General features: G+C 35.9%; 1 protein-coding gene across 1 annotated transcript in view; it reads right to left on the bottom strand.

The window, feature by feature from the left end:
* The window catches only part of LOC110588787 (WD repeat containing planar cell polarity effector), a 341,481-nt gene that overhangs the window by 242,484 nt on the left and 71,772 nt on the right, over positions 1-27,225 (bottom strand). Inside the window, exons 10-11 of the mRNA XM_021699173.1 lie at positions 21,289-21,477; positions 17,518-17,641 (exon numbers count right to left, since the gene is read on the bottom strand). Coding sequence (XP_021554848.1) covers positions 17,518-17,641; positions 21,289-21,477 — 313 coding nt within the window. The remainder of the gene's footprint in view (positions 1-17,517; positions 17,642-21,288; positions 21,478-27,225) is intronic.

The following is a 27,225-nucleotide window of genomic DNA, read 5'->3' as shown; positions in this document are numbered from 1 at the left end:
CTATCTTCATGGATTAGAAATTAAACATAATAAAGGTGTTAGTTCTGCCTAAAATAATATAAACAAGTTGAGTACAATTCCTACCAAATTCAAAGCAAGGTATTTTTTAGATACAGACAAAATCATTCCAAAATTTATATGGAAAGACAAAGGAATTAGAACAGCAGAACTATTTGGACAAAGAAGAAAAAGAGAGGCATCAGTCTACCTGATTTCAAGACTCATATAGCTACAGTAATCAAGACTGAATGGTATTGAGTTTTGAGGTACAAAGCGGAGAGCCATGATTCTGAGGGCAGCTTTCGGAGGATAAACAGCAGCGGGAGGGTGCCTGGACGTGGGGATCCTACACCACCTGTGAGTGACAGCCTCGTGCGCTGCGGACGGGGCACAGACTCGCAGACCAGTAGTTGGGAAAGGACTTTAGGGCAGCCCCTGGGGTGGAGAACCAGACCAGCAGGGTCACGCGCACTTGAGCCGCAGCCCCCCGGACAGAAACCCGGAGAGACGGTTGCGCACATGCGAACTGCAGCCTCCGAGACAGAAACCCGGTGCGCCGGGGTTGCGCCAGTGACCTGCAACCCCCGGGCTGGAAACACCGAGCAGCGGAGTCGCGCACGCAATCTGGGAACGGCTGGTGGTTTTAGAAGCACAAAGGGCAGAGACGTGCCCCAACATGGAGGCAGGAATGAGAGCATTGTGGAGGGGCGCACAACCCAGGATGCTGCAGTTTATAGCAGCACGGACAGAAACAGAGACAGTATGGCCTGGAGAGCTCACTGAAGAACAGACTGCGGTCCCTCTGCTCTGAGGCAGAGGGTTGGAAATGGTCTCCTCTGCTCTGACTCACGGAAGAGACATGGAAAGCCACCAGGGAAAGGCGCCAGAGAACAAAAGCCCCAAAGACTGATTCCCACTGAGCCCATCCCCCACCACAGGGGCGCAGGGCAACTCCGCCCAAACAGGGTTGCCTGAGTAACAGCAGGGCAGGCCCCTCCCACAGAAGACAGGCAGGGAAAACAAGAGGCCAGCAACCCTAAGGTCCCAAGAAAACAGGTGCATCTTGCTTGGGTTCTGATCAATAATTTGGACTCTACACATTCCCTCAAACACCCATCAACAGAATGACTAGGAGGAGGAGCCCCCAAAACAGAAAAGACTCAGAGATTATGACTTATGCTGCAGATTTATAAATGGATGCAGATATAACCAATATGTCAGAGATGGAATTCAGGCTAGCAATTGTGAAGACAATGGCTAGAAGGGAGAAATCAATTAATGGCAACATAGAGTCTCTAACGGCAGAAATAAAAGGTGAATTGGCAGAACTTAAAAATGCTATCAATGAGATCCAATCCAATCTAGATAATCTAACAGCTAGGGTAACTGAGACAGAAGAGAGAATAAGCGACCTGGAAGACAATATAATAGATAAAAAGGGAAAAGAGGAGGCCAGGGAAAAACAACTCAGAATCCATGAAAATAGAATCAGAGAAATAAGTGACACCATGCAGCGTTCCAATGTCAGAATAATTGGAATCCCGGAGGGAGTGGAGAGAGAGGACTAGAAGATGTATTTGAGCATATCGTAGCTGAGAACTTCCCTAATCTGGGGAATGAAACAAACATTCGAGTCCTAGAGGCAGAGAGGACCCCTCCTAAGATCAAGGAAAACAGGCCAACACCCCAGCATGTAATAGTAAAACTTGCAAATCTTAGAACCAAGGAAACCATCTAAAGGGCAGTTAGGGGGAAGAGATTCCTTATGTACAGAGGGAGGAACATCAGAATAACGTCAGACCTATCCACAGAGACCTGGCAAGCCAGAGAGGCCTGGCAAGACATATTCAGGGTACTAAATGAGAAGAACATGCAGCCAAGAATACTTTATCTGGCAAGGCTTACATTTAGAATGGATGGAGAGATTCAGAGCTTCCACGACCGGCAGAAGTTGAAAGAGTATGTGACCACTGAGCCGGCCCTGCAAGAAATATTAAGGGGGGTTCTATAAAAGGAGAAAGACCCCAAGAGTGATCTACAACAGAAATTTACAGGGACAATCTATAAAAACAACGTCTTCACAGGCAACATGATGACAATTAATTCATATCTTTCAATAATCACTCTCAACGTGAATGGCCTAAACGCTCTCATAAAACAGCACAGGGTTGCAGATTGGATAAAAAGACAGGACGCATCCATATGCTGTCTACAAGACACTCATTTTGAACCTAAAGATACATCCAGACTGATAGTGAAGGGATGGAGATCTATCTTCCATGCCAGCGGACCTCAAAAGAAAGCTGGGGTAGCAATTCTTATATCAGACAAATTAGATTTTAAACTAAAGTCTGTAATAAGAGACACAAAAGGACACTATATCATTCTTAAAGGGTCTATTCAACAAGAAGATCTAACAATTGTAAATATCTATGCCCCCAACATGGGAGCAGCCATCTACATAAGCCAACTGTTAACCAAAATAAAGAGTCATAGTGATAACAATACGTTAATTGTAGGAGAACTCAATACTCCACTCAGCAATGGACAGATCATCTAAGCAGAAAATCAACAAGGAAACAAGAGCTTTGAATGATACATTGGACCAGATGGACCTCGTAGATATTTACAGAACATTCCACCCTAAAACAACAGAATACTCATTCTTCTCGAGCACGCATGGAACTTTCTCCAGAATAGACCATATACTGGGTCACAAATCAGGTCTCAACCTATACCAAAAGACTGAGATTATTCCTGGCATATTCTCAGACCACAATGCTCTAAAACTGGAACTCAATCACAAGAAAAAATTTGGCAGAAATTCAAACACTTGGAAGCTAAAGACCACTCTGCTCAAGAATGTTTGGGTCAACCAAGAAATCAAAGAAGAACTTAAACAATTCATGGAAATCAATGAGAATGAAAACACATCGGTCCAAAACCTATGGGATACTGCAAAGGCGGTCCTAAGGGGGAAATACATAGCCATCCAAGCCTCACTCAAAAAAACAGAAAAATCCTGAATTCACCAACTAACTCTACACCTTAAAGAACTAGAGAAAAAGCAATAAACGACGCCTAAGCCATGCATTAGAAGAGAAATAATTAAAATTAGAGCAGAGATCAATGAATTAGAAACCAGAAACACAGTAGATCAGATCAATGAAACTAGAAGTTGGTTCCTTGAAAGAATTAATAAGATCGATAAACCACTGGCCAGACTTATCCAAAAGAAAAGAGAAAGGACCCAAATTAATAAAATTATGAATGAAAGGGGAGAGATCACGACTAAGACCAAGGAAATAGAAACAATTATTAGAAATTATTATCAACAACTATATGCCAATAAACTGAGCAATCTGGATGAAATGGAGGCCTTCCTGGAAACCTATAAGCTGCCAAGACTGAAACAGGAAGAAATTGACAACCTGAATAGGCCAATAACCAGTAACGAGATTGAAGCAGAGATCAAAAACCTCCCAAAAAACAAGAGTCCAGGGCCTGATGGATTCCCTGGGGAATTCTACCAAACATTCAAAGAAGAAATAATACCTATTCTATTGAAGCTGTTTCAAAAAATTGAAACAGAAGGAAAACTTCCAAACTCATTCTATGAAGCCAGCATTACCTTAATCCCCAAACCAGGCAAAGACCCCATCAAAAAGGAGAATTTCAGACCGATATCCCTGATGAATATGGATTCCAAAATCCTCAACAAAATCCTAGCTAATAGGATCCAACAATACATTAAAAGGATCATCCACCACGACCAAGTGGGATTTATCCCCGGGATGCAAGGGTGGTTCAACATTTGCAAATCAATCAATGTGATAGAACACATTAATAAGAGGAGGAGGAAGAACCATATGGTCCTCTCAATTGATGCAGAAAAAGCATTTGACAAAATACAACATCCTTTCCTGATTAAAACTCTCCAGAGTATAGGGTTAGAGGGAACATTCCTTAAGCTCATAAAATCCATCTATGAAAAACCCACAGTGAATATCATCCTCAATGGGGAAAAGCTGAGAGCCTTTCCCTTAAGATCAGGAACACATCAAGGGTGCCCACTCTCACCACCGTTGTTCAACATAGTACTAGAAGTCCTAGCAACCGCAATCAGACAACAAAAAGAAATAAAAGGTATTCAAATTGGCAAAGAAGAAGTCAAACTCTCTCTTTTCGCAGACGACATGATACTTTATGTGGAAAACCCAAACGACTCCACCCCCAAATTACTAGAACTCATACAGAAATTCGGTAATGTGGCAGGATACAAAATCAATGCACAGAAATCAGTTGCTTTCTTATACACTAACAACACAACTGTAGAAAGAGAAATTAAAGAAACGATTCCATTTACAATAGCACCAAAAACCATAAGATACCTCGGAATAAACCTAACCAAAGAGGTAAAGAATCTATAGGAACTACAAAACACTCATGAAAGAAATTGAAGAAGACACAAAAAGTTGGAAAAATATTCCATGCTCATGGATCAGAAGAATAAACATTGTTAAAATGTCTATGCTACCCAGAGCAATCTATACCTTCAATGCCATCCCGATCAAAATTCCAATGACATTTTTCAAAGTCCTGGAACAAACAATCCTAAAATTTGTATGGAATCAGAAAAGACCCCGGATTGCCAAGGAGACGTTGAAAAAGAAAAACAAAGCTGGGGCATCACATTGCCCAATTTCAAGCTATATTACAAAGCCGTGATCCCCAAGACAGCATGGTATTGGCACAAAAACAGACATACAGACCAACGGAACAGAATAGAGAACCCAGATATGGACCCTCAACTCTATGGTCAAATAATCTTTGACAAAGCAGGAAAAAACATGCAATGGAAAAAAGACAGTCTCTTCAATAAATGGTGCTGGGAAAATTGGACAGCCACATGCAGAAGAATGAAACTCGACCATTCTCTAACACCATTCACAAAGATAAACTCAAAATGGATGCAAGACCTCAATGTGAGACAGGAATCCATCAAAATCCTAGAGGAGAACATAGGCAGTAACCTCTTTGACATCGGCCACAGCAACTTCTTTCAAGATACATCTCCAAAAGCTAGTGAAACAAAAGCAAAAATGAACTTTTGGGACTTCATGAAGATAAAAAGCTTCTGCACAGCAAAGGAAACAGTCAACAAAACAAAGAGGCAACCCACAGAATGGGAGAAGATATTTGCAAATGACACTACAGATAAAGGGCTGGTATCCAAAATCTATAAAGAACTTCTCAAACTCAACACCCAAAAAACAAATAATCAAGTCAAAAAGTGGGCAGAAGATATGAAAAGACACTTCTCTGAAGAAGACATACAAATGGCTAACAGACACATGAAAAAATGTTCATCATCATTAGCCATCAGGGAAATCCAAATCAAAACCACATTGAGATACCACCTTACACCAGTTAGAATGGCAAAAATGGACAGGGAAAGAAACAACAAATGTTGGAGAGGTTGTGGAGAAAGGGGAACCCTCTTACACTGTTGGTGGGAATGCAAGTTGGTACAGCTACTTTGGAAAACAGTGTGGAGGTGCCTCAAAAATTTAAAAATAGAGCTACCCTATGACCCAGCAATTGCACTACTGGGTATTTACCCCAAAGACACAGATGTAGTGAAAAGAAGGGCCATATGCACCCCAATGTTCATAGCAGCAATGTCCACAATAGCTAAACTGTGGAAAGAGCCGAGATGCCCTTCAACAGATGAATGGATAAAGAAGATGTGGTCCATATATACAATGGAAAATTACTCAGCCATCAGAAAAGATGAATACCCAACTTTTACATCAACATGGATGGGACTGGAGGAGATTATGCTAAGTGAAATAAGTCAAGCAGAGAAGTCAATTATCATATGGTTTCACTTATTTGTGGAACATAAGGAATAGCATGGAGGACATTAGGAGAAGGAAGGGAAAAATGGGGGGGTGGAATTGGAGGGAGAGATGAACCATGAGAGACTATGGACCTGAGAAACAAACAGGGTTTTAGAGGGGAGGGGGGAGGGGGGATGGGTTAGCCCAGTGATGGGTACTAAGGAGGGCACGTACTGCATGGAGCACTGGGTGTTATACGAAAACAATGGATCGTGGATCACTACATCAAAAACTAATGATGTATTGTATGGTGACTAACATAACATAATAAAATAAATAAATAAATAAAATAAAATAAAAGAAACTAAAAAAAAAAAGACTGCATGGTATTGACAGAAGAATATATATATAAAACAGTGGAATAAAATAGAGAAACCAGACATAGACCCACACAAATATGCCCAACTGATTTTTGACAAAGGTGCAAAATCAATGCAATGCAAAATCAATGCAGTAACGTTTTCAACAAATGCTGTAAGAACAACTGGATATAAAAAACAAATAAATAAAGTAAAATAAAATAAAAACCAAAAAAGCCTCAACCCAAATCTCACACTTATGTAAAAATTGCCCAAAATGAATTATGGTCTTCTATGTAAAATCTAAAACTATACATTTTTTAGAAAATAAACATAAGAAAAAGTCTTTGGTATATAAGGCCAGGCAAAGACATGTGACACCAAAAGCACTATCCATAAAAGGAAAAATTGACCTATTGGACTGTATCACAAGTAAAAAATTTTATTCTGCCACATACTCTATTGAAAGGATGGAAAGACAAGCTACAGACTGAGAGAAAATATTTACAAACCACATATGTGAAAAAGGGCAAGCATCAAAACATAAAGAACTCTCAAAACGTAACAATAAAAAATTAGAAAATGGGCAAAAGATAGAGATATTTCCTCAAAGAGGATCTACTAATGGCAAACAGTTGTATGAAAAGATATTCAACATCATTATCCATTAGGGCAATGGAAACTAAAGCTATACTGAATATCACTACATACCTCTCAGAATGGCTAAAATACAAAACAGAGGCTAAGATGTGAGGATTAAATATGATCATGTTTATAAAGCCCTCAGCTTTAACTAGCACATCTTCAACAATAGCCACTCACATAATAATACAATAATACAAGTAATACAAAAATATATATATATATAGGAAATGTGTGCAATCACCATCAGTAAAAGAAGAAATTAATATTAGAGCAGATGGGGACAGAGGGTATATGAGAAATCTCTATTCTTTCCTCTCAATTTTCCTGTGAACCTAACTGCTCTAAACTGCCCTAAAAATAAAGTTTACTAATTATTAAAAAGAACTTTAATAGAAAGAATACACAAAAAATAAAAGCAGAAAGATGCCAAATTCTGCCTATTTGTCAATGTTTTAAGATACTGATTTTTCAACGGTGGGTATGATAAGTAATTTCACAAAAAGGTGAGAGGAACATTTGACCATATATATCAAGAATAACTTCTGACTTGGTAATTCCACTTATAGGAATTTATTCTTAGGAAGTAATCAGATAAAGGCACAAAGGTGTGTGTGTAGGTATATGAGATACATATATATAGCATATATATAGCATATATATATATATGATGCTTATTATAGCATTGTTTATAGTAGCAAAACATTGGAAATAATCCATGTCCATAGATAGGTTGAATCAATTATAGTGGTGCACCCTTATAATGCAAGATATGAATCTATATTTATTGACATGCAAAGAGGGCAATGATACTATATTGTGAAAAAAAGTTATGTATTACCTCTGCAATCAGAAAGCTATTTTTATTTTGGAAAAAACTATAGCTTAGTGTTCTAAAAAACTATAATGACAATGCACAGTCCTCTGTATCAGGAAAAGTTGAATTAATGGAAGGGCTTTAGGGTTAAACAACGTTTATTTATAAAACCTATGAACTAAAGACAAATACATATCCTCGCATAGTAGTAATGACATGTGATCAGAATGCTCATTAAAGATTTTTTCCAAAGTGATGTCTCTTTCCCCACTTCAACACTGCTGAGGCCCACATGTTAGCTTTCCAAGGAAAACTAATATTTGTTACCTCCCTAAAATTTAGACAGACACTCCTTAGTTCTCCAGGTTCTGACAAAACTTAAGTATCTCTTTCTAGCAAATGTAATGAGATAGTTAATAAGGATCAGAATATATAGCAAGCTGAGTATTATTTTATTATTTGAACATGGTTATCAGTAGGGAAGGAATGGGAAGAGAGGAAAATTCAAAAACTAGGAACAGAATGGTACTTATTTTGTTTCCTCCAGAAGGAGACAGATGGGTGAGAGTACTTACTATAATCAGAAATAAAGTTACATCATCTGTTCATAGTTTTTTTGAGTTCTGTGAAGTTTAAATATACAATAAAAGGATGAAGAATTATTAAAGTTGTGTATACACTTTATCAAACACAAAGGAAGCAAATGTATTTCATATAAAGGTAGACATACTCTGAAATTGATTTATTAATGTTTATACGTTATATGTCATGGTCTTTCCCTGAGCCACGAGATCTGCAAATGTAATAACATCTGCCTAATAAACTGTTGGTTGTATTTTCTCTGCATGTTGCCTTTCAACAAGGTAGAATATCTAACAAAGCAGAATTTCTCCTAGATTTTACAAGGCATTCATGAGTGTCAATAGCCAAGAATCATCATATCTCTCTTACTAGCTACAATTTGCACATACCATGCTTGTCCTTCACTATATAGTAAGACATCTTTGATTTTTACCACATTGGTAAAGGCTATCCTCATCCTTCAGCTTTAATACAGCTGTAACTTTGTAATAGAAGTGTCCACATTCATCTCTAGTACATACCAATTGCTGCTAGGTGTTATACTCAAAGGTACCTAAAGGTCATTCATTTAATACAGGGAATATGAACAGGTCCTAGAGTCTTTTAATCCTTCTCTACCAAATGAAAGAGACTAAGACTTCCTGACAAGAAGTGTGAGGAGACCATCAGCCGGGGCCATTCTAGGGTCTGAAGCCAACAACTGCCTTGATCAGGGGGCGCCTGGGTGGCTCAGTTGGTTAAGCATCCCACTCTTTATTTTGGCTTAGGTCATGATCTTAGGGTCATGAGATTGAGTCCCAAGTCAGGCTCGATGATTAAGATTCTCACTCTCCCTTTGCCCCTCCCACCCTACTCTCTCTCTCTCAATCTCTCTTAAAAAAAAAAAAATGTCAGGTCTGCAGACACAATTCATTCACTCATAAACATGGCCTTTTACCCAGGTCCTAGAATATCACTCATTGAATAAGAGTACCAGAGAAAACAGTGGGGAGTTGCATCAAGAGAAACTGAGAGTGACAAACAGTTCTGAAAAGACAACTGGAATTTTGGTGGAAAACAAATTTTGTACATCACAGATGAAAAGATAACTAATGACTAATGACTTTAAGAAAAGTCTTAAGATTCATCCATTCAATGTGATGCCTTACACAGACCATCCCCACTCTTAGCTCGATCTCTACAATGAATCTAGTCTATTTCTCTCACACTGGACAAAAGAGAGTTCCCTAAAGCCATTACAGTAATTCTAGTAAAACAGAATGGTTATTATCATAGCTTTCCAAAGAATCATGGTTTTCTTTAACAATGCAGTTTTTACCCTTTTTGATTTTTAGATACAATATCTGAGAGAGAATGTGAGCAACAGAAACAAAATCTAAGGACTTAACTTCATTGGTATAGTTACATACAGGGAAGTAATGCTGTAGGAATGCCAGATTGCCAAATGCAATGCAGTTTGAATGTTTGGGCCACACCCCTGACTAACTACAAAAGGGGAATCTTAAGGAAGAGCCAAGTATATAAAATTTGTTCATGAAATGGCCTTCAATTTATTTTTACCTATACTCTGCCAATTTTGTTTGGTATCCTAGTTTACTGATTAGCTTCGTTACTTTTTTTCAAATTGCCATTATGGTAAAGGCCCCTCACCCCTTGGCAGAAATCCAAAGTACTCCTATACCCAAGTTTTCCTTCCCAACCAGCCCTAACTGGGCCCACATAAAAACCAGCTCCTTCATGTATAAAAGCACATCGTTCTAGGTGCTTTTAGTTAAACGGCTTGAGGTTTTTCTGTTATTCCCTTCTGTTTATTTTCCCTTTTTATTCTTTCATCTTTTTTCTTAAAAAAAAAAATCTGTTCATATGTGTGTGGACCACTTTCTAAAGGCCGTAATAAATCTTTTAAATCTGAGTACCATATCAAAGAGAGTAAAAGCCTCTTGGAATGCCATCATAGTGAATCACCCTCTTAGGATTCTTTTCTTTAAAATTTCATATACTCAATAATTACAACTATGTAAATAAATATGCATTTGAAAAAAGGACTAAAAGAAAAACAACAAAGAAAAAATTGTGTGAGTATAGTGATAGAACTTCACTTGTTAATAATATCTTGGGATTGTAGCTTACTTCATGGGAAAATGTTAATTACTAATTTAATTTTTTATAGGTTATAGAGCTATTCAGACCTTTTATTTCTTTTTTAGTTAGTTTTGGTTATTTTTATATTTCTAAAAAAATTTCCCTATCACCTAATTTTTCAAGTTTTTTGTAATGAAGTTGCTCATAGTAAACAGGGTTATTTCAATATTTAAAATCCTCTGGTATGTCTATCATTAGGTCCCTTTTATATCCCTAATACTGTTCACTATTTTTCTATTGTACTAATCTTGTCAAAAAACAAGTGCTTAGCTTTATTAATCCTCTTACTGCTTTTTTGTTACATTAATTTCTGAACATATTTTTATTATTGCCTTTTCCACTTTGAGTTTATTTTACTGATACTTTAAAAATTTCTTAAATTGCATAGCTCTTTGAGTCTTTCTTCTTTTCCATCATCAACAGTTAAGGCTATGTATTTCCCTTTATAACTCTGCTTCAGAACTCACCTCTGAATTCCTCACTCAAACTCAACACGTCCAAAACTAATCTCAGGTCCTTTTCCCACACAACTGTTCTTTCCGCGGTCTTACCAATCTTGTCAATGGCAACTCAATTTTTCCAGTAGCTCTGGTCCAAACACTTGATGTCATCTTTGACTTCTCTTTCTATCATATTCTTCATCCAGTCTGTCAGCAAATGCTGTCAACAAAACCTTCAATATACCCAAAATCCAACCACTCTGTCCTCATTCCTTTTGCTGCCAACCTGCTCTGAATGGTCACTATTTCTCACTCAATTATTGCAGTAGACTTCCAAATGCCCTTATCCTTCAAAAGTCTATTCCTGACATAGCATCTGAGTGATCTATTCACTCGTTGATTCCAAGTCATCTACTGACTTCCCCTACTATTCCAGAGAAAAATCTCAATTCCTTATGATAGGCAACAAAGTCCTATATTACCAAGCCACCTGCTATCTTTCTGACCCATTCCATTCTCTTATTATTCTGCCATTCTGGTCACTGCTCCAGTGAAACTGCTGGGATTTAACCCAGAGTTCACCTTCTTAGTGAGGCCTTCCCTGACAACTTTATTTAAAACTGCAGTCCACCCACTCCACCATTCAATATTCCCTAACCACTGTCCCTGCTTTGTTTATCTTTGTGGAACATATCATTATCTAATATACTATATATTTTACCTACGTATTTACATATTGTTTCTTTCACTATAATGTAAACTTTATGATGCCATAGATTTTTGTATGTGTGTCTGTTTTGTTCTTTGCTATAGTCCTAGTTCTAACAATAGTGCTGGCATGTGGAACTCAGTAATTAATTACTGAGTAAAGACAACTAATTAATCCTTTGAAATTTTCAAGGATTTATGGCCTAGGACACGGTCAATTTTAAAAAATGTTTTTGTTAGTTCATGAAAAAAGTATAGTCTCCAGTGTTGTATATAGTACTCTATACATGTCCATTAAATCAAGCTTTTAATTATATTGTTCTAATCTTATATTTCCTTACTGATATTTTGTTTAATCTATCAATTACCACATGAAAGGAATTAAAATCTCCAACTGATAGTGGATTTATCAATTTATTTCATGTGCATTTAAGCTATGTTTTACACATTTAGAATTGTTTTATCTTCCTAGTGAATCGATTTTTCTGCCGATATTGATCTCTAGTAATCTCTACCAATGATTTTGCTCTAAAGACTATTTCTATAACATCACTAGCTCTTTTTTTGGGTATTTACCTAGTATAATTTTTCCCATTCTCTAGTTTTTAAATTTGTTTGTTTTACATGTCTTTTGTAGAAAGTTACAAGAAAAATTTGTTTCAACAATCTCTGCAAATGAAAAATTTGGCTCACTTACATTGATGATGACTATTTTTAAAATTGATTTCTACCACCTCATTGTGTGTTTTCTGTTTTTTGTTGTTGTTTTTTTCTTTTTTTAATGTTTCTTCCCCCTATATGCTGCACCCTCCCCCAATTCTTGCCTTCTTTTGGGATGAAAGTTTTCCTCATCCAACATTTTCACTATATTTGTTTGAAAATGTACTCTATTTCTATTTTTTTAGTGATTACCCTAGAAATTCTACCATGTATATTTTACTTAATAAAATCTAGTATTAATCAGTATCTCTATCTTCCTCTTGGAAAGTATAAAGACCATAGAATGCTTTACCTTCTTCATTCGTTTTCTGATTTATATATTGCTACTGTCCAGGATTTTATCTTAATTTTGAACCCCTTGAATTAGACATTGGTGTTTATGTTTCATACTATCGATTTTTGTGTTCCCACAAGTTTAATATTCTTTTTGGCCCACCATTCCTTCTTGCCATTCATACCTTCCTTCCTTATAGTTCAGAGAGGATGCTACCCTTCAATGGTACTAGATTGATGTGGGGATTTTGGATCCAATCTCCCACTCTGCTTGAGCCCTAGGCTTTTTGTCTCCTATACTCTTAAGTATAAAGCCTTTGTAAACCAAGTTCCTCCCAGCCAGGTGCCAGCACGTGCCCTCAAGGCAAACTTAGAGTTTGCTTACTTGTAGAATCAAGCATCCTTGTCATTTCAACCTGAGTGTTTCCCTTCGTTTCCTGCCAGCTCAACCTTGCTTTAAGCAAATATTTTAAATATATTATCCAGCATTTTTAGATGATCTGACCAGGAAGTTTTTCCCGGCAAATATTCTGTCTTGTTCCCTAAATATCCTTAGGTAACTGTTTTAGTATTCATATTCTTTGAATTGATTTCATATAATGGTTTTACTTACTGTGTATGCTCCATTAGTGAAAAATGTAACTGAAAAAGCCATTTAGAAATCAAATTGGTTAACAACTTTTTTAGTCACAAATGATTTCTTTTTGCCTGTCATATATATTTATTGCATAAGTTAAGAACCATTCCAAAAGCTAAGAATAATTTCCAAAACACTACCTTTTTTCCCCTGAACTCTAAGTATAAATATTGACTCCAATATAATGTATATTTCCCTTCAACACCTTACCATAAAAATTTTCAAACATCTAGGAAAGTTGAAAGAATGTATTTACCACCTAGATTCTATCATCATTTTATAATATTGTTTTATCACATATCCACCCATCTCCCTTTCTATCAATTCATCTTACTTTTTGTTGCAGTGCAAAGGAAAATGCAGACATTAGTAAATTCTGCCTCAAATATTTCACTTGGTATTTTTAGTTCTAAGCAATAAAGCTCCCTTTCCCAACATTGTGCTTACTATTTTATAAGAATTGAAAAGCATGACTCTGTGCCATAATCACCTAATACCATTTGAGTCAAAAAACAGTAGTCTTATAGTTAAGAGGGGAAGTTAAGTCGAAAAAATTAATTTTAATCCTTTATATTTCCATGTTAGTAAAATAAGCTTCATATGTGGCACATTTACTTGAAATGTTTGCCCTTTTATTTCATCAATATCTAGGAGTTCCTATTACAGTTTCTATTTACTTATAATGAAAAGCTCTTACTTGTTAACACTTTCCTATTCAGTAGTTCTGGAGGACTATTCAATTTCCTGAGGACAGAGAAATGAACAACCAACTTCTGAACTTAGCTTAGACAGTTGAATTTACCTACTGTGATATTGTGATTTATAATAAGAAATATATATTTGGTCTGTGTCCCATTCCTAGCACAGAGGCCCTAAAATCCTTAGAATTTCCTAACCGAAAGGAAAATCTTTTGTTATTCATAACAAGTCCCTTTCAGCCCATCTGAGTTTATATTACAGAGAAGACTTTGTGAAAGCCCCTAGGCTGGGGGCTGTTGTCAGTGGAATCAAGCACACAATTAGAAGATTGGAAATTTCAGTCCCACCCCCACACCTGGGGCTGGGGAGAGGGGTTGGAGGTTGAATTATTACCAATGGCCAATTATTTAATCAATCATGCCTATATAATGAAGCCTGCATAAATATCCAAAAGGACTGGGTTGAAAGAGCTTCCAAACTTGGTGAACATGTGGAGGTGCTGGGAGGGTGGCATTCCTGGAAAGGGAAAGAGGCTTCACATCCTCTCCCATATAACTTGCCCTATGCATCTCTTCATCTGGCTGTTCACTTGTATTCTTTAAAACATCCTTTAAAATACCAGCAATAGTAAGTAAACTGCTCTCCTGGGTTCTGTGAACCTGAGGAAGGAAGGGGTAGCAGGAAACTCCAATTTGCAGCCAAGCTGGACAGAAGTTGTGGGTAACCTGGGGACTTACTACTTACAAATGGCAGCTGAAGTAGGGATACTGGGACTGTGGGACTGATCCTTTTATATGTGGGGTCTGTGCTAACTCTGGCTAGTGTCAGAACTGAATTGAATTGTAGGACATCTAGCAGGTGTCAGAGAATCGGTTTGTGTGGGGAAAAAAACTCCCGCCTATCTGGTTTCAGAAGTGTGAATATGAGAGTAAAGGAAAACACACTGAATTTTTTTTTAGACACCTTCTATAGATAGATGTCTTCCAGCTTAATGATTTTATGAATTAGACTGCATCATCTATTTAAAATTTTACTACAGTAAACATTTTATTTAGCTATCATATCAATATTGTACCTCTGCTTTCTATCTTCAATGTTAGGAGCATGATTTACATTTATAGGAAGCATTTCTTTATGAAAATTTATCACTTTGAACACATACAAAAAGGTGTCAAGAAAGGACATGAGAAATAAGTTTTAAAGTTTAGATTCATTTGGATTTGGAGGAAGGCTGTCAAGATAACTTAAGAAAAGACAAAAAGATCCGTGGTCTTCCTCTAATGTCAAGATAAAAACAAAATTATATGCAAAAATATTTTAATAACCCACATAAATGTCAATTATCACAAACTCATACTATGACCTCACACTTTATATGCTGTATGAAATTAAAATCAGTGTAATATTTTATTCCTTATCAAAAGAGCCTAATCTGGACTCAGGCAACCTCAGTCCTCAGCTTTACCAATTAGTGACCTTAGGTACATCCCTACTCCGCATGGTGCTCTTTTCTTCATCTTTAATTTAAAATTCTTTATGATGGTCTTTACTGTTTAGGACTTATTCCATTATCTAATAACTTTTTTAGAGTATTATACTGGCTAGACCAGGTGTGGGTTGTAATGCAATTCTAGCACTCTGCAAATACAAAAAAGTATTTGGCCTGCTCCTCTTTCCCTAAGTAGGAGAACTTCTTGGCAGCAGATTAAACAAAAAAATAATTCCAATTTAAGCTATTTCATTTAATTTCTTCTAAACTTACTCTTCTTTTTTCATAATGTTATACATGGCCTACTGTCAAAAGAACTAATAAACACTCATTATAACTGAAATAATTGCAAAGCATGCAAAAAAGAAAACGTGAAAAACACAGTACACCCCAAGGAAAAACATTCAATTTCAGGTATAACCACACAGAAAAGCTAAAGTCTAATAATAATGACAACAACAACAATAATAGTCACCTCATCAAAACACATTCCAAAAAATAATTAGAAAGTATACTGCATTTGAGGAAAAAATTAATGAACAAAAAATTGCACATTAGTAGAATGTGTGAACATCAGTAGGATATGAGCATCCTAGGGCCCAGCATTATGAAATGCAAGGCTCATGCACAACTAAATCACTGCATAAAGTCAGAGAAGCCAGACAGCGAGGCCACCAAGAATATGCCTCCAAAACATCTGTTTCATTCAAATTAATCTTTTGGGGCTCTTCAGGCAGGAGGTGAATTCATTAGTTTTCCCCAGAAACAAGGAAAACAAAATATAGTCAGAGCAAAGAACAAAGCCCTACATCCAAATAAATGTGACACCAGCCCCAATATTTTTGGCATATGTAGAAAAATGCCTCATTCAGTATGAAGAGTTTCTTGAAATATGCTAAAGTCATTCAGATAAAAAGGCAAGATTCAATCACAGATTGTAATTCAAGCAATATATTAACATTTCTTAGTTTCTAAAAAGACTGTTTTCCAAAGGTTTCCCTGTTGGGTAAAGATTAAAGTGCCACTTAATAGTTTATTTATTTGTCAAATGATAATACCCTCTTACAGAGTTGTTCTGAGAAAAAAAGGAGAGACTATACATGAAATTGCTTGAAAGAGTTAAAAAGAACTATATCAGATTATAAATGAAATCAAAACTCTACATTCAACTAGACCGAATACTTCCTTTTGGTACATGAAGTTGGTAATTCTATTACTTCTTGTTATAAAACACATCATATATAAAAGTATACAACATGTATATTCAATTAAAAGAATAATAATTTTAATGGACCCTGATACAATTCCCTCTCATCTTAAAAAATGGAACATTACTAATACCTTGGAAGCTCCCATGTGCCTATTCCTATCATATTTCTCTTAACTCACCCTACACTACCCTAAATTTTGTGCTAATCACTTCCTTGCTTTTATTTATAGCATTGACACATTTATATGTATCCCTAAGCTATCTAGCCATCATCTATTTCCATCCATTCACCTTCCTTCCTTCCACCCATCCATCCATTTTTTGAACTTTATGTATATGGAATATGCTATATGTACTTGCCCTTCAACTTCTATAGTCTTTTACTCAGAGTGATTTCTTGACATTATTATCTAATTTTTCATATAATCCCTAAGATTAAAGAAATATATTATACCCATTTAAAGCAGAGAAAATGAGGCACAGTGAGACTAGGAACTTGCCACATTATATGAGAGGACAATGGACAAATCTTTCTACAATAATTCTGAAAGTAAAGCAAACCAATGACTGTCTCAGAGCTTTATAGCACATTCATATTTTTAGCTTCAATTAAAACTAAAACATTTCTCTAGTGCTAAGAGCACAATTAAGTTAATACTTTAAAACTGACTTTACCCCCCAAAAATTGACTTTACATAGTATTGTTTGCTTTCATATTAAAGGGGAAGTTATATTCAAATGTACTGATGATGTAAAAGCCCTAAACAATATTCAAATATATTCCTTAAAAGGAAAACAAGAACAAATTAAATAAAGAATATCAAGATTTGTTTTTTTTTTTCCTTAGGAAATGGACTATTAGAAAACAGCCATATTATGAAATATTCTAATTAAAGAAAATGACTCATTAAATAGGTAATTACTCTGACACTTATCAATTCCAAGATATTGTTCACCTGAGCAAGTGATGGAAGAATCTTCTTGCATATTTGCTGATTTCGTCTCTATATTCCAATATAGTTGTATCCAGGAGTGGTCTTGTTGGAGCATAAAAGGTTCCAAGGCTTGCCTCAAGCTGTGCTGTGGAATTCAAACATAGCAGCACTAAAACAAGTGAAACTCCTTCAATTACAACAGAATACTCATGTTTGCAGTCAGTCAGGTTTTGCAAACTTGGATGAAATGTGAGCTTGTTGCAGGAAAGATAAAATTAAAATATGACAGCTGGTACAAAAACAAACCTGTGTATAAACTTTCACTTGAGGCAAAGCTGACAATGACTCTGAGCAACAAAAAGCTGTCAAAACTGAAGAAATCCATAATGAACCAACCTCTCACCACAAATGGATAATTAAAACAGTGACTCATCAAAGTAACACAGTTTGAACTAGTATTTCCAGTAAAATCAACTCACAGTGTGCTCAACATTTACTCTAACTGAAAGGAGAAAACAAACTTTTACATTGGGAATTGAAATAAATAGTAGAAGTGTTTTTGAAATAATACAAATGAAAATAGCCCTATTGGAGTAATAATACCTTTCTAAGATAATTTTAAAGAAACAGTGAAAGTCCCCATACCTTCCCTAAATCTCATCCTAAAAAACAAGATTGTGGTTTTGTCCAAGTGTGAAAGCTAATACCCCTGGGAGGGATGACATGCTAATCCCCTCTTGGTCAACTGACACCTTCCTAGGTAAAAAGGATTGGAGAGCAAGTTTTGATAAACCAGAGGGCTAGAGATTGGGAGAAAAAGGCACATTTTGCCTGCTTCATGATTTTACCAAGCCATGCCTTTGGGGTTGTGTTTTCTCCCAGAAATACCTAGAAGTTATATAATTACAGTAATGGTGAGAGTTGTATGAGAACACTACAGTTCACAGTAAGACTCCATTGATTTTTATGCTACCAGCGCTGGATTGAATAAACAATTCCTTATTTAGCAAAACTCTTTAGTTTTAGGCATATTTAGGTTTGAAAGTATTAAATACCTCATCAGAGTAATTGCTATGGACTTGGCTAAGTTGTTAGTAATTTCTTTTTTTTTTAAATCTCAAATCTAGACAGTAAAGTAAGATGAACTTTAGGGGTATTTTCTTTCAAAGCAGCAGTCAATTTAGATTAAAATTGAATACAGCAATGCTATTGTGAAAACAAGCCAGATCCTCTTGCCATTGCTTGTTTTCTTGACAGCATGTACTTCTGAAATGTTCGAGCCTACATGGAATACTCATAACTCCCAGCACAGTTACAAATTCATTAGATAGCCCAGCTTGATGTTTAAGGCAGAAATGAAGATCTCAAAGATAACCACAACACAGCCACAAATAAAAGAGCTCACTGGGTTCCACTAATAAAAGGAAAACGAATTACCATGTCAAATTTGTTAGATTCAGATAGAATAAATCCCAAAAGAGAAGAATTCTGATGTTTTAGATATGTATTTTATAGTTACTTGGGGAATAACACATACACCTACTTAAAATGTACATATTCTGATAACCCAGTATCATGCAAGTGTTTTAATAGCGTGGTATCATACAAGCTTTTTATTTCCCTATCTTCCCAAAATGGTTCCTTGAAAATATCTTTTATTAAAGCAAGAATCTGATAATGCCCATTTGTGAATTCCCTAATAATCTTTCTTACAACACAAATTCACCAAGGTGCTAGCAATTTCTCAGTGTCCTGAGTGACAGTATTTTATCTTCTCTACGATTCTCCAACTGTAAATTTAGGATCTCTTGTATAGATTGTGTATACCATAACAGGCTTTCTTTATGGACTCTGCCTTTTTTTTCCTACTATGTACCTAAGCTTGAGAGTGTATCAATATAAGAAATAAATACTTGAGATAACTCTGTAGGCAGACATATTACAGTAATATCTAACATTTTGAAGTTATACTCTTTTTAACTAATATTCTTTGAGTACCTACAGTAGGCCAAGCACTGTCTGTGCTAGGCATTTTCTCACTGTAGAAATACTGGACCCTCCATAGATGGATTGGACTACCTCCAAAAAGCACATTCAATTAACATTAAATAAATATTTATTGCGGGCCTCCTATGAGTTGGTACAAGTCCCATGATGTGAACTTCCTGAAGGAACATGCCCTCTAAAATGACTACAGTGAAAGTTATGTATAGAATTTTATCTAAACACCATGTTTACTTTGGAAATGTAATAAAATAGAGTAAGAATGGGGCGCCTGGGTGGCTCAGTCGGTTAAGCGTCTGCCTTCAGCTCAGGTCATGATCCCAGGGTCCTGGGATCGAGCCCCACACCGGGCTCCCTGCTCAGCAGGGAGCCTGCTTCTCCCTCTCCCACTCCCCCTGCTTGTGTTCCCTCTCTCACTGTGTCTCTCTCTGTCAAATAAATAAATAAAATCTTTAAAAAAATAAAATAAAAAATAAATAAATAAAATGGAGTAAGAAAATCTATAAACTTTCAAAGAAAATAGTAGGAAAAAAAGCTCTCCAGCAAAGACCTTTTGACATATTTCCTGTTTTCTCTATCTTGTAAATTACCTAGGGAAAGTTTCTCATTGGCTAGGACTTATCATTAATGTCAATGATTCTTGCAAAGATTTGAAATAAAGATACAAGTGCAAGAACATTTAGGTGCATTTTACATTAAGTAAATAACTTACAATAAAAATAACATATACTGGATAATTAACAAATATAAAAATGATTTTCATTATTTTATGTGGCACATTATTCCCGCCCCCTTTTTTTAAACAGTATCCTATCTGAGGGGTGCCTGGCTGGCTCCAGTTGGTAGAGCATGCAACTCTTGATCACAGGGTCATGAGTTCAAGCCCCATGTTGGGTGTACAGCTTACTTAAAAAAAAAAGAGAGAGAGACAAAACAGTGTCTTATCTGAGATCCTATGGGCAGAATGACTTGCTGAGGGAAAGTAGAGAAATCAAGCAGGCAGAGGGGTATCAGAACTACCAGTTAGAATGAAAACAAAGAGCAGCTGGCTGAGCTACAATTCTCAATCTCTCTCTCTCTCTCTCTCACATACACACACACAAAGACACACACACACACAAAATCAGTGGTAAGGACTATTCTCTGGACAAAAGACTTGGGATGGGAGAGAAAAATATTTATGAATAAAGTGAAGGAAGAATAAGGACTTTTGTTTGGGGCCCTTTGTATACCAGACCCTAGAGAATACATGTAATTCTTTTTTTTTTTTTAAGATTTATTTATTTATGTACTTGAGAGAGAGTGTGTGTGCATGTGCAGGGGAAGGAGTAGAGGGGGAGACAGAGGGACAAGCAGACTCCGCACTCAGTGTGGAGCCCAACACCAGGCTCCATCTCACCACCCTGAGATCATGACCTGAGCTGAAATCAAGAGTCAGACATTTAACAAACTGAGCCACCCAGACACCCCAAGAGTACATGAAATTCTTGATTAAAGTTTGAAATTTGAGCATATTCCACACATGAACTTAGACTGAAATGTACAATGACTGCATTGTGAGTTCCAACATAGATACGTACAAAAATGTTACTCTTTATATTGACAAATACTCTAAAGTACCATATAATTATTTGATATCTGATCTTGTCAGTTTTAATAGGGCATTAACATTTTTGTCTTTCAATCTCCAATAACATAACTCAAAGAAATCCTCAAAAGATAACTGACTCAATAAAATGTACTTCATATATATACAAAATCCATTTATGAAATATATTTCATGCTGACCTTCTCTCTCTGGAGTGAGTTTTTGTCTAAGAAGATGGTTTACAATGGCACTCATGCTGATAAAGCACTGGTGACCCAGAGTGTCCCAGTTCATACTGCTCAGGATGTTTATTGCCTCATAGATCTCATCACAGTGAATGTGATGGAAAATGGTATCTGTCAGGCCCAGCTGTCCTCGTGTGAAGATACCTGTCACAAAAAAAGTAAAACAAGTGATTGTTTTAAAAATAAAAAATAGACTAACAAAAACAGAGTTAATACCTCCATAAAGGAAAAAAAACAGTAATCATTTCTTGCATAAGTGCTAAAAATGTGGGATTGGCAAGGCCAATAGTGATTCTGTGGTTAAATCTTCATTTTAAATACCAGCTACCAACCACCTCCATCTATCTCATGCCTATCATTCAGCATTAATTAATTTACACTCCACATAATCAAACTGCTTACACTAAAAATGCATAAACATGAGAAGAATGTTTAGGGAGACCACAATAGCTAACTCTATTTTTCTCATCAGTTGTTGGGCCCCTGTGGTATAGATTTAAAGACAGGTTTTTGATGTGAACACAATTCTTATTGACCAGCTTCATCAGTTCTAAGTTGTTTCTAGTTGTCAGCGCCACATACTTTGGTGTGGGTGTGAGTAAATACAAATACCCATGATAAATGTAACTATATAAATACTTTTAAGTCTGTTTTATTAATGGGTACTCTCCATTCATAATTTTTTCATAGATACCACATATCAATTTATCTTAAATTGGCATTTAAAGACTATTCTTTTTTGTTTTGTTTTGTTTTTAAAGATTTTATTTATTTATTTGACAGAGAGAGAGACATAGCAAGAGAGGGAACACAAGCAGGGGGAGTGGAGAGGGGGAAGCAGGCTTCCCACAGAGCAGGGAGCCTGATGTGGGGCTCGATCCCAGGACCCTGGGATCATGACCTGAGCCACAGGTAGACGCTTAATGACTGAGCCACCCAGGCGCCCCAAGACTATTCTTTTCTATTGAAGTAAGAAATGATCAGTATTAATCCTGCTAGTGATGCCCTTCACAACTAATATTTACTTTGAAATATTCTTGGTATAATATAAACACATTTGTTTACCCTCTTAAAATGAAAGAAAATCCACTTCTAATCTTAGAGGAACAAAACTACAAAAAAAAGTGGGTCATTTTGTTCTAATTTTATTTTATCATTTTTTATATATGCTTGATCTCATTTGAAACTAAGAATTTCTGTGTAATTAAATGACAGTAAGTATTAGGGCTTTTGAGCAGTTTTTTTTTTCCCCCTAATATTTCAAAAATGGCTGGCTATAAAATCTTTTTTCTTCAGCCAATGTTTACTGATTAGAGTGAGTCTTTAAAAACTTCTCAATACAAATAATCATAAAGCTAAATGAGAAAATGTATGTGAAATGATTTGTAAGCTGTAAAGTATACAAAATATTACTGCAATTCTTTTTATTACTATCATCATCATCATTTAACTGCAATAGTTATAGGTTTTAGGATTTTAAAAAGTACATTAGTTCATAACAAAGATGCCAAAATTCTTCATATTAACTTCAAGTCACATCAAAATGACAGAATTCAACTTGAAAGGGACTCTGGGAAATTGCCCTGACTATACTAAGCAATAAAACCTCACTATTCTTTTTGTGTTGGTAGAATCAATGAATGGTACTATCCAAAAGCCTTCATGAGCCTGCAGTCAAGCACTGGAAGCCCTCATAAATCAGGGTGGTTCCTTGGCAGTAGATATTAATGTGTAGGAACTTTACAGGAAACCAAAAATATCTGAAATCTGTTGACTCCATCTATACCCTAAGCAATACTTCTAGCAAGAGAAGGAACAATCAAATTGTTCTTTATTTGTATTTATTTTATATATATTTATAATATATTTTACTTATATTTATTTATTTATAATATATTTTATTTATATTTATTTATAATAAATATTTGTATTTATAAATAATTGTTCCAAAGAAAAGGACACACATACAAAGATATGAAAAATTGCAAAGTTTGCTTCTGAAATCATGCAAGCCAAAAGATGACAGCAAGACTTTTAAAAATGCTGAAATAAAAATGAATTAAACTAAAATTCCATACCTTTATAATAGTTGAAAATTCATGAAAAATCATAACAATCTTAAATGTACCTAATAACAGAGTTCTGAAATAACAAAGCAAAGAGATAGAACTAAAAGAAGAAAAAGTCAAAACCACAATTATAATTGGAGATTTCAGCATTTCTCTCTCACTAATTGAGAGAACAGGTAAACAAAATCAGCAAAAATAGAAAATACTTGAAAAACACTATCAATGAATCTGACCTGACATTTATAAAATATTTCACCCAACAACAGCAAAATACACATTCTTTTTACATGTACATAGACTGTCAGCCAAGATGGGACATATTCAGGGGGATAAAAAAGCCTCAATAAATTTACTTGCTTTGAAATCATACAGAGTAGGTTCCCTGACCACAAGAGAATTAAATTAGATATCAATACAGAAAGATGTCTGGAAAATCTCCAAACATTTAGAAATTAATCAACATTCTTTTAAAAAAAATTATGATTTAGGGCTGCCTGGGTGGCTCAGTTGGTTAAGAATCTGACTTTGGCTCAGGTTTCAGGTCATGATCTCAGGGTCCTGCAATGGAGCCCCACATTGGGCTCCCTACTCAGCAGGAAGTCTGCTTGTCCCTTTCTCTCCCACTCTGTCCCTCACCCTACTTGTGATCTCTCTCTCTCTCGGATCAATAAAATTGTAAATAAACAAGTAAACAAAGTATGATTTAAAGAAGAAATCACGGGGCACCTGCCTGGCTTAGTCAGTAGAGCATACAACTCTTGATCTCAGGGTTGTGAGTTCCAGCCCCATGTTGGGGGTAGAGATTACTAAAAAGATAAATAAAAATGGAGAAGAAATCACAGAATAAATTAAAAAATATTTTGAAATGAATAAAAATAAAAATATAACATTGAAATTTGTCAGATGTACCTATAGCAGTACTTACAGGGAAATTTCTAGCATTAAATGTTTTAATTAGAAAAGAAGAAAGATCTAAAATCAACAATCCAAGCTTCTACGTTAAGAACCGAAGGAAAGAAGAGCAAATTACACCTAAAGTAAATAGAAGGATGGAAATGATAAAAATAAGAAACAGAAAATAAATAATAGCCAATGAAATTAACAGCTGGTTCTTTGAAATGATCAGTAAAATTGACCAACATCTGCCTAAATTGATAAAAAGGAGAGCAGACACAACTTACCACAATTAAGAATGAAGACTATATAACTACAGACATTAAAAAATAATAGTGATTAATATGAATAACTTTATACAAATAAATACAATACAATACAATACAAATACAAATAAATATAATTTAAATGAAATGGATTCTTTGAAAGATCCAAACTCTCAAAGATCCAAACTCTTTCAAGAAGGAATAAATAATTTGACTCTGTGCTATTTAAATTTGAATTCATAGTTAAAGAACCTTTACACACATATACATGCATGCATGTGCACACACACACACACACAAAACCTGCATGCCCGGATGCCTTCATTGGTGAATTTTCTCAAACATCAAAAGAAGAAATAATATCAACTCTCCACAACTTACAATATAAGAGGGAGCACTTGTCAACTCATTTCATGATGTTAGCATTACACTGATATCAAAAATGACAGCAAAATTACAGGAAAAGAAAAAGAAAACTACAGACCAATATCTCCCATAAACAGATACAAAAACCTTAACAAAATATTACCAAGTCCAGCAATATATTAAAAAGATCATATATCATGAACAAGAGAGATTTATCCCACAAATGCAAGGCCACTGAAACATCTGGAAACTAATCAATAATTCACCATATAACCAGAAAAAACATATAATCATTTCAACTGATGCAAAAAAAGCATCTGAAAAAAATTCAATATCCACTCAACATAATGGATCTCAGGCAACGAGGAATGGAGGGGGACTTCCTCAACCTAATAACATAAAACTTATAGTGAAAAAACTAAATGCTTTCTACCTCCGATCAGAAACAAAACTGAGAGCTTTCCCCCTAAGGTCAGGAACACAGCAGGAATGTCCACTATCACCACTGCTATTCAACATATTATTAGAAGTCCTAGCCATCAGACAATGAAAAGAAATCAAAGGCATCCAAATCGGCAAAGAAGAAGTCAAACTCTCACTCTTTGCAGATGATATACTTTATGTAGAAAACCCAAAACACTCCACCCCAAAACTGCTAGAACTCATATAGGAATTCAGTAAATTGGCAGAATATAAAATCAATGCACAGAAATCAGTGGCATTCCTATACACCAACAACAAGACAGAAGAAAGAGAAATTAAGGAGTCGATCCCATTTACAATTGCACCCAAAACCATAAGATACCTAGGAATAAATCTAACCAAAGAGGCAAAGGATCTGTACTCAGAAAACTACAAAATACTCATGAAAGAAATTGAGGAAGACACAAAGAAATGGAAAAACGTTCCATGCTCATGGATTGGAAGAACAAATATTGTGAAGATGTCAATGCTACCTAGAGCAATCTACACATTTAATGCAATCCCTATCGAAATACCATTAACTTTTTTCAAAGAAATGGAACAAGTAATCCTAAAATTTATATGGAACCAGAAAAGATCCCGAATAGCCAGAGGAATGTTGAAAAAGAAAAGCAAAGCTGGTGGCATCACAATTCCGGACTTCCAGCTCTATTACAAAGCTGTCATCATCAAGACAGTATGGTACTGGCACAAAAACAGACACATAGAACAATGGAACAGAATAGAGAGCCCAGAAATGGACCCTCAACTCTATGGTCAACTAATATTTGACAAAGCAGGAAAGAATGTCCAATGGAAAAAAGACAGTCTCTTCAACAAATGGTGTTGGGAAAACTGGATAGCCACATGCAGAAGAATGAAACTGGACCATTTCCTTACACCACACACAAAAATAGACTCAAAATGGTTGAAAGACCTAAATGTGAGACAGGAGTCCATCAACATCCTAAAGGAGAACACAGGCAGCAACCTCTTTGACTTCAGCTGCAGCAACTTCTTCCTAGAAACATCGCCAAAGGCAAGGGAAGCAAGGGCAAAAATGAACTATTGGGATTTCATCAAGATAAAAAGCTTTTGCACAGCAAAAGAAACAGTCAACAAAACCAAAAGACAGCCAACAGAATGGGACAAGATATTTGCAAATGACATATCAGATAAAGGGCTGGCATCCAAAATCTATAAAGAACCTACCAAACTCAACACCCAAAGAACAAATGATCCAATCAAGAAATGGGCAAAGACATGAACAGACATTTCTCCAAAGAAGACATCCAAATGGCCAACAGACACATGAAAAAGTGCTCAACATCGCTTGGCATCAGGGAAATCCAAATCAAAACCTCAATGAGATACCACCTCACACCAGTCAGAATGGCTAAAATTAACAAGTCAGGAAATGACAGATGTTGGCGGGGATGCAGAGAAAGAGGAACCCTCCTACACTGTTGGTGGGAATGCAAGCTGGTGCAGCCACTCTGGAAAACAGTATGGAGGTTCCTCAAAAAGTTGAAAATAGAGCTACTGTATGATCCAGCAATTGCACTACTGGGTATTTACCCCAAAGATACAAATGTAGGGATTCGAAGGGGTACGTGCACCCCGATGTTTATAGCAGCAATGTCCACAATAGCCAAACTGTGGAAAGAGCCAAGATGTCCATCGACAGATGAATGGATAAAGAAGATGTGGTATATATATACAATGGAATGTTATGCAGCCATCAAAAGGAATGAAATCTTGCCATTTGCAACAACGTGGATGGAACTGGAGGGTATTATGCTGAGCGAAATAAGTCAATCAGAGAAAGACATGTA

Source organism: Neomonachus schauinslandi, chromosome 10, assembly GCF_002201575.2.
Source record: "Neomonachus schauinslandi chromosome 10, ASM220157v2, whole genome shotgun sequence".
In the NCBI taxonomy this organism is placed as follows: Eukaryota; Metazoa; Chordata; class Mammalia; order Carnivora; family Phocidae; genus Neomonachus; species Neomonachus schauinslandi.
Note: the sequence above shows the minus strand (reverse complement) of the source record. Positions and strands in the feature narration are given on the sequence as shown.